This window comes from Bufo gargarizans, chromosome 3 (assembly GCF_014858855.1).
Source record: "Bufo gargarizans isolate SCDJY-AF-19 chromosome 3, ASM1485885v1, whole genome shotgun sequence".
In the NCBI taxonomy this organism is placed as follows: domain Eukaryota; kingdom Metazoa; phylum Chordata; class Amphibia; order Anura; family Bufonidae; genus Bufo; species Bufo gargarizans.
In genome coordinates, this window is record NC_058082.1 from 91,019,951 (window position 1) to 91,034,862 (window position 14,912).

Below are 14,912 nucleotides of genomic sequence, written 5' to 3' on the forward strand. Positions count from 1 at the left end.
CTGAAAAAATACTAGAAGTGGCCCTGTTTTGTAGCCCAAATTGATGGAAGGCAGAGCCAGCAATACCATATTGTGGCACATTATACCACCCAAGCAGAGCCAAATACCACAGTCCATCACAAAATACTGCCAGCAGAAACAAAATACATCCTCAAAAACTTCCACTGGTCTCCTTGGTGGTGAAGTCCAAAAAATTCCCACTGATGGCTGATATTCCTCATTAATTTTTATTATCTATCAATACAGTAGATCAGTGTTTCCCAACCAGTGTGCCTCCAGCTGTTGCAAAACTACAACTCCCAGCATTCCTGGACAGCCTTTGGCTGTATATCCCCACGGCATGGGAATGTATGACCAATAAGAACATTAGGGAAAAAAACGGATGTCAGATGAGAATAGTATAGTATATAAACCAAGCCTTTTTTTAATTACAAACACACGCAGACATCTATATATTAAGCTTCAGTGACTTTTTAGAAACTTTTTGACATGTCATAGAGAGATATCAAAGGTTTTGATCAGTGCGTATCTGAGTGCCGAGACGCAAACCAATCGCTAGAACGAGGAGAGAGAAGCACTCATATGTTGCACTCTCTCCTTGCAGTAGGAGATGGAATCGAGACGGGCCTATAGGCTTCTATTGAGTCCATCACGATTCCATCTTTGCAATATAATGACCAAGACCAATAAGCTGACATCGCCTAAAACAATTCAAGAAGGTGATGACCTTCTTCTTATCAAAAGATTAGAACGTCTAAAATAAAAAAATAAAAGTTGATTAAATGTCTCGAATACAATGTATGACTCAAAAAAACCAAAAACAAATGGCAAATCTTTTTTCAGTCCCCAATATCTATGGGCACCATCTGTCATGTTCCTCAAAGTGGTAGCAAGTCAGGGCTGGCCAAATCCCAAGAGCCAAGTAGCCAATGCATTTCAAAATCTGTTACTGGCTCCTGATTTTATTGTTTCTTATTCAGGCCTATCAAGGGCATATGCAGGGCCATACAATGTGTGAAACTGGCCCCTGGATTGATCCAAATAGTGCTTGCTGTCCATCCCTTCCCTAGTCCCTGCCTTTGTACACAAGATGATGCCATCTGCTTCCATAAGTTGTGCTTGTCATATTACCAATGTCAAAAAGTAAAGTAATATGGAACACCTTACATGTTTTTGGTTTATAACCATTCCACCAAGATTCCACATAGTTGTTGAAATTCTTTGTAGAAAATAGGATTAAAAAAATGCTTCAAATGTAAGATAAAACAATTGCCTTCACAGTGGCCATATTCATAAAAAAAAAAAAATCAAATCAATACTAAATACTAAATACTAAAATGGCAGTGAGCCATCTGTAAGGCTCCCATAGGTCTTGGATTTCTAGGGATGGTCCCCTTGTTTTCACCCCACAATGCTTGCTTTCCCTTCAAGGTAAACCCCTCATGAACCCAAACTACTACAACTTGGGATGGCTCTTATGATGCCCCTTAGTGGCCACTAAAGCCATGATAAACATTAAAACGGGTTTGCAGTGGCTTAATATTGATGATCTATCCTCAGAGTAGGTCATCAATATCAGATCAGCAAGGGTCCAGCTCCTGAAACCCCATCTGGTCAGCTCTTTGAAGGGGTAGCTTCTGCTACAAAAGTAGTGAATGGGACGAGCAGTGTAGGGTCGAGCTGTTGTAATTGCACTGCGCCGCCACTGCAAAGGAGATGACGCACAGCAGTGGCATAGCGAGAAATGACTGGGCCAGACAGTAATTGTTTAAACGGGGTCCCCCCTCATCCCGTGCAACCCTCACTCTTGTGGCTAGTCAAAATCTCTCTCTCAGACAAGGCCCGTCAGCCGCTCCATCAGTTTCCTACAGTGTCTTTGTATATAATCTCATTGTATAATACTATTGATGGGGCCCCGACAATAAAATCTTTTAGTCCTCCTCCTGGGTGGCCCCCATTTGAGTCAGGCCCCTGAGCAGCCACTTCCCCTGCTTCCCTATAGCTGTAATTGCTAACCTCCGGCACTCCAACTGTGGTAAAACTACTACTCCCAAGATGTACACTTGCTTGGCTGTTCTCAGAACTCCACAGAAATGAATGGAGCATGCTGGGAGTCGTAGTTTCACCCAGGGGTGCACCACCAATAAGGACAGGTGAGACAATCGCCTCAGGCAGCAACAGGTAGGGGCAAGAGGGGGGGGAGTAGAAGGGCCATGGGGAATGAGCGCTTTCATTGTGGCAAAGGGGGTTAGGTTAAGAAATTGGCATGGGGAGGGGGGGTGGCGCCGTTTCAGTTTTAGCCTCAGGCAGCAGAAAGGCTAGGTGCACCCCTGGTTTCACCACAGCTGGAGTGCCGGAGGTTAGCCATCACTGCCCTATAGTTACACCCCTGACGCACAGATAATATTGAAGCGGAGGCAGCCCTCTTGAAACAGCCGATGCCCAAGTAGTCATTCCGACCATGTTGCTGAAACACGTAGAACAGCGAAACATTGCAAACTCCCATTTAAAATTATGCCAGAACTTTGGGATAACCCTATGTTTCCCATTTTGTCTGCCTTTCCCGACTCCCAATATTGGAAAACACATAACATATGCTGCCTTAGGCCTAGTTCACACGAACGTTTTTTTATCCGTTCCGTTTTTTTCTGAACCATCTATTGAAAATGTTATGGCCAGCCCAATTTTTCCTATGTAATTACTGTATACTGTACATGGCATACGGAAAAACAGAACGGAAAGGAAATGGAAACACAACGGAACTCAAACACGGAACAATGGATCCATGAAAAATGGACCGCAAAAAACTATAAAAGCCATAAGTTCATGTGAACTAGGCCTTACGCCTAGTTCACACGAACGTTTTTTTGCGAGTGTACGGGCCTTTTTTTGTGGTCCGTATACGGAACCGTTCATTTCAATGGTTCCGCAAAAATAAATGAATGTACTCCATATGCATTCTGTTTCTGTATTTCCGTTTTTCCGTTCCGTTGAAAGATAGAACATGTCCTATATTTGGCCGCAAATCACGTTCCGTGGCTCCATTCAAGTCAATGGGTCCGTAAAAAAAACGGAACACATACGGAAATGCATCCGTATGTCTTCTGTATCCGTTCCGTTTTTTCTGAACCATCTATTGAAAATGTTATACCCAGCCCAATTTTTTCTATGTAATGACTGTATACTGTACATGGAATACGGAAAAACGGAAAGGAAACGTAAACACAACGGAACTCAAAAACGGAACAACGGATCCGTGAAAAACGGACCGCAAAAAACTATAAAAGCCATACGTTCGTGTGAACTAGGCCTTAGGGTCCATTCACACGTCCGTTGTTTCTTTCCTGATCTGTTCCATTTTTTGCGGAACAGATCTGGACCAGATCTGGACCCATACATTTTCAATGGGTCCTGAAAAAAAATCAGACATTGTGCTGTCCGATTTTTTTCAGGACCCATTGAAAATGAATGGGTCCAGATCTGTTCCGCAAAAAACGGTCCATTCACACATCTGTAAGTGTTTTGCGGATCTGCAAATTGCAGATCCGCAAAACACGGACACCTGCAATGTGCGATCTGCAATTTGCGGACCGCACATCACAGACACTATAATAGAAAATGCCTTTTCTGGTCCGCAATTGCGGACAAGAATAGGACATGTTCTATTTTTTTCAGGAACTAAATTGCGGATCCCGAAAAAAACTGATGCGGATCCCAAAAACGCGGATGCGGATCCAGGAAATGTGGATTTGCATCCGTTCCAGCCCCATTGAAAGTGAATGGGTCCGCAAATTGCGGAATGAATGCGGACCCAAATTACGGACGTGTGAATGGACCCTAAGGATGTATACCAAGACAATGGGCCAGATTTATCACGACTCTGACAGCTCACTCCACTTTCACATATGGCTAAAGTCAGTTTTAGCCAAGTCAGATTTATGATCGGCCCTTTAAGACTGTGATAAATGTGGTTTGATGGTAGCAGTTTATCCGTCAGTAAGCAGCTTTACAAAAGTCGCACATCTTTACGAATAAAAGTCGCACGTTTTTATGAAAAAGTCGCATGTTCTATTAAAAAGTCTCATAAGATAAGCATGGTCCTCACTGGAGTGAAATTGCGCAATTTTTTGCGACTTTTGCGACAACTTTTTTGCGACTTTTTTGCGACTTTTTAAATAGTCCCAATAGTAAATCTGTCTAGAGATTAATTTACATAAGAAAACACGCCCACTTTCAGAAAACTGGCGAGCATAGTGCAGAGCAGAAAAAAGTCGCAAATTTTTGCGCAGTTTTAGTGATTGCGCAAAAAATTTCGACTTTTTCACTCCATTATTCTGACTTGAGCTAATGATAAATCTGGCCCAATGTGGTTTACCCATTTAGTCACTTTCAAACGCAATGTCATATGACCCGTACAGATTTCTACCGCTACTTGCAGGTCAGACATGCGCTAAATGCCCAATTTTCTGGCACCGCGGTATCTATATCCAAATATCCTTTAATTGGAGTTTTGAGGTCACAGGGTCCTAAGAGGTATTACATACACTCTTTGATCACTACTAGAATACAATCCACACAGCTACAGGTGCTGGAGAGATGGACGACTGTGGTCCCTGACTTGTCGGATGAAGACATTTCTGAATTGCTGGAATCGCCTATGTATGTGTCCCCGGCGATTAATATTCGTTTCATACAGCTATGTATTCTCCATCAAAGTTACCTCTCACCGGTCAGGCTGCATAAGATGGATAGGTTACCCCACACCAGATGCCATCGCTGTGCCAGGGATGGTGCGGACGTTTGGCATTTGCTGTGGACTTGCCCCATTATCAGAGCATTCTGGACGGAAATCACTCAATTCCTAGCAGATTTGACCAAGCTACCGATTGACACCCACCCTAAGATATGTCTATTCGGTATATTAGATGATGTGGTATACTCCCATTATATCAGAGTATTCCTCACTATTCTTGGCAAGGAAAGCCATTGCCTTAAGATGGATGGGAGAGAGAAGTCCGTCACTAAACCAGTGGAAAACATTGGTAAATGTCATAATTTCATAAGAATACATTGTATAGAAGCATAGGCGATGTCAGTCTAAGTTCGACAAGGTGTGGGGACAGTGGTGTTCATCTCCGCTCACACAATATTCAGCACGATACATGAATAATGCATTATCTTCATCTTAAATAAGACCTCTGTAACTTCATCATTACCTTCCTTGTGTATGTGCCCTTCCATCCATGTCTTATGTGTCTATAGTCTATATGTGAAATGCGATCATGTACAATAAATACCATGTTAAATAAAAATAAAATGATGCCAGAACTTCGGATGACTATTTGAATCATCTTTGAACCATTTTTCTAAAGATGAAGAATTGTAGGGGATCCAGGAAGAGGACAACCTGCTGCAAGATGAATGGTGACTAGTATAGAAATCATGGAAAAGTCTGATGAGCCAAACAGAAGACAGGACATTGTGGAGAAACACACTATTGATCTGTTACCAGGAGATGGGTGGAATAAACTTAGTGGTACCTTATAACTGCAGATTATCTTAAAGGGGTTGTCCGGGTTCAGAGCTGAACCCGGACATACCCTTATTTTCACCCAGGCAGCACCCCTGAGGCTAGCATCTGAGCATCTCATGCTCCGATGCGCTCCCTTGCTCTGCGCTAGATCGCGCAGGGCAAGGTCTCTTTCGTTTTCAATAACACACTGCCGGGCAGAAGCTTCTGCCCGGCAGTGTGTTCGGTGACGTCACCGGCTCTGATGGGCGGGCTTTAGTTCTGCCCTAGCCGTTTTACTGGCTAGGGCAACGCTAAATCCCCCCCCCATCAGTGCCAGTGAAGTCACCTGGCTTCCTGGCAGCCCCATGGAGAGCCCCGGTACAGCACTACGGATCTTTGCCCCGCGATTTAGGAGAGCATCGGAGCATGCCGGGGTGAAAATGGAGGTATGTCCGGGTTCAGCTCTGAACCTGGACAACCCCTCTAATGGTTGAAGGGAACAGGAACGGATCACATCTTCACCAAACCAGATTATTGAGCTTGTATTGCCAAGTCCAGTATTGATAAACCTACACATGGAAGCTCTTATGGTCAGTAATTGACATGAAGTACATGAAGGTCCAAGGCCTTTTGAAGATAATGCTATTATGAATATTTAAAGGGGTCTTCCACTACCAAAAATCTTCTGACAATATAGAAATTGAAAAAGTAAAATCACTAAGGACCCATAAGCTTGCTGCATACATTTGGTAACCTCCCTGATCTTCTTTTATGCCTTAGATGTCAACAACTCACTCTCAGATCTCTGACCACAATCAAACTGATGGACACATTACCAGGTGCTGTGACCTCTTCATTCCTGACCTTGCCAGTGGTGGGGGTCTGAATTTCATATCCTCCTACCAATGTTACCTTGACATGTGAGACCCATGTGTGAGCGAGATTTCAATATTTCTGGTCAACGTTCATGCTTATTTCACCATTTGTTATCATTTTAGCAGAATAATTGCCCAAATGATGTAACGTGCTACATAAAAGCTGTTACAATCATCCTGAGATGTATAATTCCAAGAACAATATGAAAAGTTTGACAGTTCAAGATCATTGCATACTTTACTGTGGTGACTCACTGTTTAGAACCAGTGCAGAAATGATGTGCGTGTGTGGTATATGAAAATTCTGGTAATCCAGCACATGGGCAGACATTAGTACAGAGCTACAGTCTTCAAGAGTAGAGCCTGGGCAAGATGGGGCCACCCATGCTTTGTCTTCTGCTCAAAGATGGTTGCAGAAATTGGCCACATATGAATTCAGCCTTAATGCCGTCATACAGACTTGATCATGCTAGAGCAGGGATGCCCAATCTGCGGCCTTCCAGCTGTTGCAAAACTACAATTCCCAGCATGCCCAGACAGCCTACAGGAGTTCACAGTGGGAGTTGTAGTTTTACAACAACTGGAGAGCCGCACGTTAAGCATCCCTGTGCTAGAGTATCTACTATACATGGGAGTCAGATGATGTCGGGGGAAGAGAAGGATTGGGAAAGTTGAATTTGGGTAGGTTCACGTAGTGTTTTTTTTTTGAGGAGGCAGATTATCCAGCTGGTTTTTAAGCCAAAATGAATCAAAAATATAAAAAGGAAGGATGTACAGTATACTTCTCCTTTCTGCTGGATCCACTTCTGGCTTTGGCTGAAAAACCTGCAGGAAAATCTGCCTCAAATACCTCCTCCAGAAAAACTTTCAGCGCTTGATATCCTTGATCTGGCTGGAGATACGGCTACAGTCACATATGCAATGTGAACGCTGGCAGCCTCATATGGCAGAGGAACAGACTGTCGGAGTTGACCAGATCCGGCCTAGCCAGATCCCCATTGGCTACGATGAGATCTGACCGATATCTTGCAGGACTTTTTGTCTGGCTGAAAGCCGACATTTATGACAGAAACTGCCCGGATGCCATTGTAGTCAAAGGGGATCCATCAGTGCGCGGCCCTGCCTGGTTCTGCCAGATACGGTGAACTCTGGCATCTGTTCCTATGCCGGATAAGGCTGCCGGAGTTCACATTGCACATGTCAACTTATCCTAAGCCTCCGCCAGAGGTGAATGGCAGCGGCTGTCTCCTCTTCTGCCATTGAAAACACATGCATGCTCTGGTGAACCATGTGTATGGGGGAGCCCGGAGAAAAAGCTGGGGCTAACAGAGCATTCGACTGATCGCTATTAGGCCGCCTGCATATGTCGCAGAATACGTGTGTGTTTTTTTTTGCTCTGTTTCCCGTAGGAAAAACCGCAGCGTTGTACATCACCAGCAAAACACAAATCTCACGTATACTTTGCAGATTTTTTCTGTGCGGCGGAAATTGAGATTTCTAAAACCACAGCATGTCAATTATGTTTGCGGTTTTAGGCCTCATGCACACGACCGTATGTATTTTGTGGTGCAAAAAATACGGATGACGTCCGTGTGCATTCTGTATTTTGCGGAACGGAACAGCTGGCCCCTAATAGAACAGTCCTATGCTTGTCTGCAATTTTTTTTGCAGAACAGACATACGGAAACGGAGTGCACACGGAGTAACTTAAATTTTTTTTGCTGACCCATTAAAATGGATGGTTCCGCATAGGGTCCGCAAAAAAAAATAAAAAAAAATGGAACGGACACGGAAGGAAAATACGTTTGTGTGCAAGAGCCCTTAACTGCAGATTTCACCCTTTTCAATGGAAGGGCCAGATCTGAGGCAAAACCGCAGCTAATCCGCAATTAGAAATTGCGGATTGCAGCGCGGATATGGTGCAGAAACGCACAGAAATCTGTATGGGCACACCTAGACTATTCGGACGACTTCTGACCAGTTCCAGATTGGCAGGAATTAATATACGGTATATACTGTATACACACACATATATATGAAAATATTTACATACAGATGTAAATAAAAAGATTTATATTTCCCCAGCACATCTGTATACTGGTTTGTCTGTTATGCCTGTGCCATGTTTACAGTGAGCTGATACATTGTAATAATTAAGTAACCAGCTCATTAAAGATATTTTAATAATCAATCCCAATGGTAGCTCTTTTTGCTGAATACAGAATGGCAGTTCCCCCCCCCCCCCTGATTAAGGCATTGATGGGCAACATTGAGAGACAATGTAGGAAATAGAATGAATATGTAATAAAAAAAAGCTGGGGCCCTGGATCCTCTGCCTTTGACGGCCATTGTGTATGTGAGTGCTGTTGTCTGCTAACCTCCAGCTCACAAAGGACGGACGTCCCAGTGAACAGATTGGTTAATACTCGGAGGCAACAGATGTCTACTGGAGCTGCAGGAGATCGGCAACTGGTGGTCTGCCCGTCTCCTGGAAACTTTCAATAGCCTAATGCATATTTCGGAATAATAGGGGCATGTGGCACGAGTGCTGCCTTTATGTTAACCCTTCACACACCTGCCTCGACAGCACTCATCGACAAAAGACCCCCATTAAGAGTTTGGCGTGCTCCCTAAACACAAATCACAGTCCACTACTGAATGTGCAACTCCCACTCTACTCCTACCACCCCCTCCCCACTACACGGTCAGATGTAGCTGTGCTGAATAATGTTGGAGTGCTGCAACAGCAGCCTTGGGAAAGCACACATTGTGACAGTTGTGCCAAATGACAAACTCAGCTCGAACTATCCGCCTGTAGCCTCATTTATTTGTATTTTTTTCCAATTGGTCAGCCACTGCCTGAATGGTATGTGACTGGAAACCTCTAGCACTAGCAAAGCATCTGTGAATGCATCATGGAGACCTATAACAACATGCTACACTATGGTATGGATAACCACCTCCATCATAGGAAAAAAAACATATGCATTTGGCAGACCTTGGCCGCAGAGCTTGCAATCGATACACCAGGCATACCGTTGCAGATGGAGGTTCGTGCTCAACATACCATCATGGCTTCTCTAATACGTTTACACCGTACACACCGCAGATCACATCTAGAGAGAGCTCCTTTGCAACACTGTATCAGTGCAGTTCACTTCTCAATGGTATTTTGTATACAAATGCAACTATGACAATTGTTCATCCAGCTGTTCTGTCACTGCCCCCTCAGCATCGCCGGCAGATCCGGCACCTGCTCCGGGGTCCATGTCCGCCCTGTACAGGGAAGATTCAGCACCACATCAATGCAGCCAATCAGCGCAGCATGTAAACACAGCGCCCTGATGTATACAGCGGGGGGGGTTGGCGGTATCTACTGCTTAGGACACAGACTGTATTTTGGGGGTTTTATCCCACTGCATCATTCATAGAGATAATATTTTGCATGAGGCTATAGCAGTAAGTTTACTTGCCGTCCTAAACACTTTCTGATCACCGTCTGCTAAGACAAAATACAGATGCAGCAGAGCTGAAGTTAGTTAACGCTTAGTAGCTGCCTCGTTGGTCCATCTTAGGCTCTTTTCAGACTGCGCTTTAGTTATCAGTTTTCCGTATTTGCTAGTAAAACTCCCACCATATACCTCTGATGGATCCACAGGCCCCCATTCACCAGATGAGGCCAAAAATAATGTCCTTTTGGATTAGAGCAAAAAATAAATAAAAAAATGCTCTATTCCATTCAAAAGTATACTGCACAATATAAAAAAAAAAAATCTCGTTATGGCAGGTATAACTAAGTGGAATCCATTAAAAGTATACAGTCAAGGTTTATAATCGGAAAAACATTCTTGATGGAAACCTTGGCAAGGAGCTTTAACTCCATTAAGATAAAGTAGAAGCTTTACCTGCAGCCCTATGGAAACCATACATCACATATCATGAGGTGTTGGGCCAAATGACAAACTCGGCTCTGCTGCCTCCAAACGAAGAAAATCCATAAATCCAGCAAATGCACAAATCCGCCCTGTACTCACTTTAGCCGGTGAACACACAGACATTGGTTTTTCCAGAGTAGTTTTAGCAGCAAAGTCCTTAACACAGTGTCAGCTCCAGGATCCCAGGCAGGCAGCGTGAACAATGAAGAAGGGGACAGATGGGAGAGCAGTGTCTCTGCTGAACCTATTACCGAGTAGACAAGCAGCCAATGAGGGAACAGCAGGTGCACAATGACTGGGCCAGGCAGATGCAAAGCAAACCCTAGCTCTGTGTCAGGTTTGGAGGCTTCTGAGATGCTTCCATTCCCAGGGTCTGCCCCCAGGCAGCATGTGCATTAACGAGGGGCGTGCTGCAACAATAGGCCATACAAAGGAGGCAGCAAGGCAGCTGCTCTCTGAGAGCTGGAGTCATTAGCAAACAAGCTGCCAACAGAAAGCACCTGGCTCTGGACAGGCCTCACGTTCTCGCATTATTCCTAAATTCACCAAACAAAGAAGGAAATTATTTGGTGGCAAAAGTTTTGTATTTGTAGGGGTTGGACGGACAACATATGGAACTAAGGGGAATATTGATAGAGAGGCTGCGCTACGTACGTCCTATTCGGAAGTACTCGTGGAAAACAAAAAATTCAGTAGTTGGGATGATGGGGGCATGGAGTAGAGCATAGTGATAGGCATACCTCTCAGATGTCCCAATTTTAGACTGACGTCCCTACTGTTACCTCTCTGTTAAAAATTTTAAAGTAGCCACACTCACCCTCACTGATCACCGGGGTCGGACTCGCCCACCAGAGTGCTAGAGGATCCTCCGGTGAGTCCAGGCTTTAATACCATATTAGGGCCCCAAAGGTCCAGCAGAAAAAAATATGGCTGCCTTGGAGCCAATCACTTTCCACTAGGGTCTATTCCTGCGATTCAAAACCTATTAGACTTTATTGGTGATATGAGGTTGGGCCTCAAGAATAACCATCTTTTCCAACATTGCACCAGTCCTCGCTGCTCTACACTTACTGGTACCAAGTTGACATGCCAGAAGTGCCAGGAGCAGCCTGCTCAGTGGCTGAAGTTGGTCACCAATATGGCCAGTGACTGTCTGAGATGACTTTCCTGGCATTTCTGGAGTGGCACATTGGAGAAAGTGGAGAGTAGTAGTAGTGGGGACTAGAGCAATATTTTTGTGTGCTTATGTGTAAATTAATAACTATTTAAAGATATTATCATACAAGAAAAGATGGATCAAATCCATGCAGAAAAACTATGCATAATCCGCACAGTGTACAACCACTAGTGTTGTTCGAGCACTGTAGTGCTCGGGGGCTCGGGCCAAACACATTGGGATGTTCGACCGAGCACCCGAGTATAATGGAAGTCAATGGGAGAACCCGAGCATTAAACCAGGCACCCCCTGCTCTGAAGAGGGGAGGGTGCCTGGTTCATAGGAAAATGTCAGAAATTGATGTAAACACCACCGAAATGGTTCGGGAACAGCATGGGGAGGATGTCTGGATGCATCTTGGACTCCCAGGTCGCTGCTGGGAATGATGTTGTCCGAATAGTACGCCACTTTTACAGACTGACAATAATACGCACAAAACCGGAAAAAAATAATCGATTTTATAGGAAAAATTGATAGGAAACATTCTTTCCTGTATATTTACTTGTAAATAAAGTGCAAGTGCTGCCAAAAATTACAAGGAAGAGACACTCCGATACATCCTGTATATCACATAAAGGAGGGCCTCATTCACATTGTGGTACAATTGTCCATGTAGTGGGACTCCTACACTCATAAACCCTATGCACTAAGTGAAAGGGCTGCCAAAAATTACAAGGAACTGGCACTACAATACACCCTTTATTACACATAAAGGAGGGCATCATACACAGCCTTGAAAAATTATGATTGATGGCCTGCTGGTGACCCTCAAAAACATTTGGAGCAAGGGCCTGCTGATCTGACCATCTAAAAAATTATGGGCGAGGGCCTGCTTCCACTTTGGTGACTCTAGATATCCTGGGGACGATCGCACGTCCCCGTGACGGCGACGATCCATTCGGATGTCTGCCCTATCAACTTTCGATGTTATTTTCAGCCCAAACCATGTACCATGTAGACAATGGGTCAGGCTCGGACTGGCCCACAGGGGTACAGGGGAATCCCCCGGTGGGCCCCTGAGCAAGGTGGGCCCCTAGTCTCCCACCCCCTGCACAAGTGGCACATAACACATTCGATTTACTGCACTACAGACATATATTCAATGTACAGCACTTCCACTAGCCTATGTTCATATAAAAAACTTGTTAAGTGTAAGGCCGATTCATTGGCCTGTATTTGTGGGAGGGGCTTGGCCACCTACTTAAACGGCCGGCGCCCTCCCACAAACGTACGTAGTGCAGAGTCCTTTGGAAGCGCGCTCGTACCTGGCTGTTCCTTCGTGGATCGGGTAAGTGCAGGCGTGCGTGCTGTGGTCGGCCCTTTGGTGCGTAGGGGCCGCCATACGCTGCGCCGGTTTCATCTCTCCTGGCCGCTTCACAAGCGGCACCTTGTCATCCTCTGGGAGGGGTGGGGATGTAGCCATCACGGCACCGCCCTCCTCCACTGCCCAGGCTCGCGCACGGCACCGCTCTCCGGTGGGGGGCGGAGCCAGTGGTCACATGACGACCAAACCCCCCGCCCGCCTCCCCACCCGCTCCCGCCCCCCTCTTCTCGGCCGGCACACAGCCTGTGCCTGCCTCGCTCCCTCGCCGGGTCGGCAGCACCACCAGCTGTGGGCCGGCAACCCCCACTCCCCTAAATCGCCAGGGGGCACATTTTCTCCCCACGTGGTGGAGGTGCCCAGCCGGCGGGGGGCGGCCCCTCGTCCAGTAGGGGGGCACCCCCGCACTGGGCGCCCCATCAGGGACCGGTGAAGCCCCCCACGCGGCACGCTTAGCCTCGGCAAGATGGGGCCCTCGTCGCCAGGGGCCCCCCTGGGCCGACCTCATGCCTGAGGGCTGCGCTGCTCCCCACGCGGCAGAAGTGCTCAGCCGGCGGACGGCGCCACCCAGGGACAGAGAGGGCCCCGCACTGAGCACCCTGTCAGGGACATGCGTCAGCTCTCCACGTGGCACTCGTCTCATGTTTGCAGGGTTTGTCAGCCGTTGCCAATATCTATCCCCACGTGGTTCATGGTACCAGGGAACTCCGCGCTCCCCACGCGGTTACCATGGAGCACGGCGGTGCAGGCAACGGCTCGCTCCCCGCCCACATTAAAGTCTGGCACGGGCCGCCGTGCCGCCTAGATAGGTAGGGGTTCTTTTCCATCATCAACGCAATGCACTGGGAAAAAAAAAAAAAAACACCCTCTCCCACCAGTCACCATACCTCCCCTCACGAACACGTCCTGGTATTGAGCCTCACGCATTGACTGATTCTTTTGCATTTGTTCCATTGTTGTTTTCCAGGTTCTACACAGTGGTTAGTTTGAGAGAAGTTGGTGGGATCTCAATTGATTTTTCCTTGGCTACCAAGGTAGTGAGGTACACGTCGGGGGATGGGAAGTGGTTGGTCTCAGGCTGGGGTCTCATGTTTTTTTTTGTTAAACGCACAGGTCATTTTCATTTCATTACACTTCCGTGAGGTCAGTGCATAGGGATTCTCAGTTGGTAAGTACGTCGGGTCTCCTTGCATGGACTCCCGGGTGGCGGTTCCTGGCCATTCCTTCACGGCTCTTCTGGTTCAGTGTGCATACCTCACGGCAATTGTTCACTTTCTGTACGTGGTTAGACAGCTGCACGGGTGCCAGCGACCATCAGGCTAGTCGGTCATGTTACGTTACTCTTTCCACAGCCGCTATGTCACGTGCTTCGGACATTGTCGACGCGTCGGTGGACGAGGTCGTAGCACAGACATCCGAGAGGGGCAGCACACCGTCCCTACGTGCTTGGACAATTCCTAGGCTGATGGCGGAGTTGACAAAGCGGGGCGTTCCTTTCCCGGCAACCGCTAGGAAAGCAGAACTATATCGGCTGTGGAGAGACTCCCTGGCACCCAGTGCCAATGATCCCCCTGCAACTACGATGCAGACATCGCTGACTCAGATACACGTCATGCTAAACAGTCTGACGTCGGCCGTCACATCCATGCAGGCGAGGTTGGAGTCCATCGAGGCTCGCAGCACAGTCGCACCAGTTTCCTCCCTTGAGGTTCCGGTCGCCTCCACCTCTGCCACAGCAGACATTCGTTCTGCCCAGTCCGTCCCTAACGTGACTCCCTCCCACTATGTCCCGCTCAACATCAGGAAGGACATCCTGGAGGGTAGGGATGTCAATCTTGCGTCTCTACTCATAGCATCCAGGGACCTCTCTGATAACAGGGTTATAGCTTGTGGAGAAGTGTCGGTGGTACTAAGGAGCCGCGACCACCGGCTCAACCGCAAATTGTCCATCCCGGAATTCGTCATGGCATTTAGTCTTTTCAGGGATGTCATTTGCACTGCCAGGCCGGACAGGAGGGAGGAACTAGACCATTATCTCTTCAGGGTCACAGAG

General features: G+C 46.6%; 1 protein-coding gene across 1 annotated transcript in view; it reads right to left on the reverse strand.

Moving 5' to 3' along the window:
- ZC3H12C (zinc finger CCCH-type containing 12C) overlaps positions 1-14,236 on the reverse strand; it is a 57,652-nt gene extending 43,416 nt beyond the window's left edge. The window contains exon 1 of the mRNA XM_044285472.1: positions 14,201-14,236. Within this exon, the coding sequence (XP_044141407.1) occupies positions 14,201-14,236 (36 nt within the window). The remainder of the gene's footprint in view (positions 1-14,200) is intronic.
- Positions 14,237-14,912: the final 676 nt, after the last annotated feature.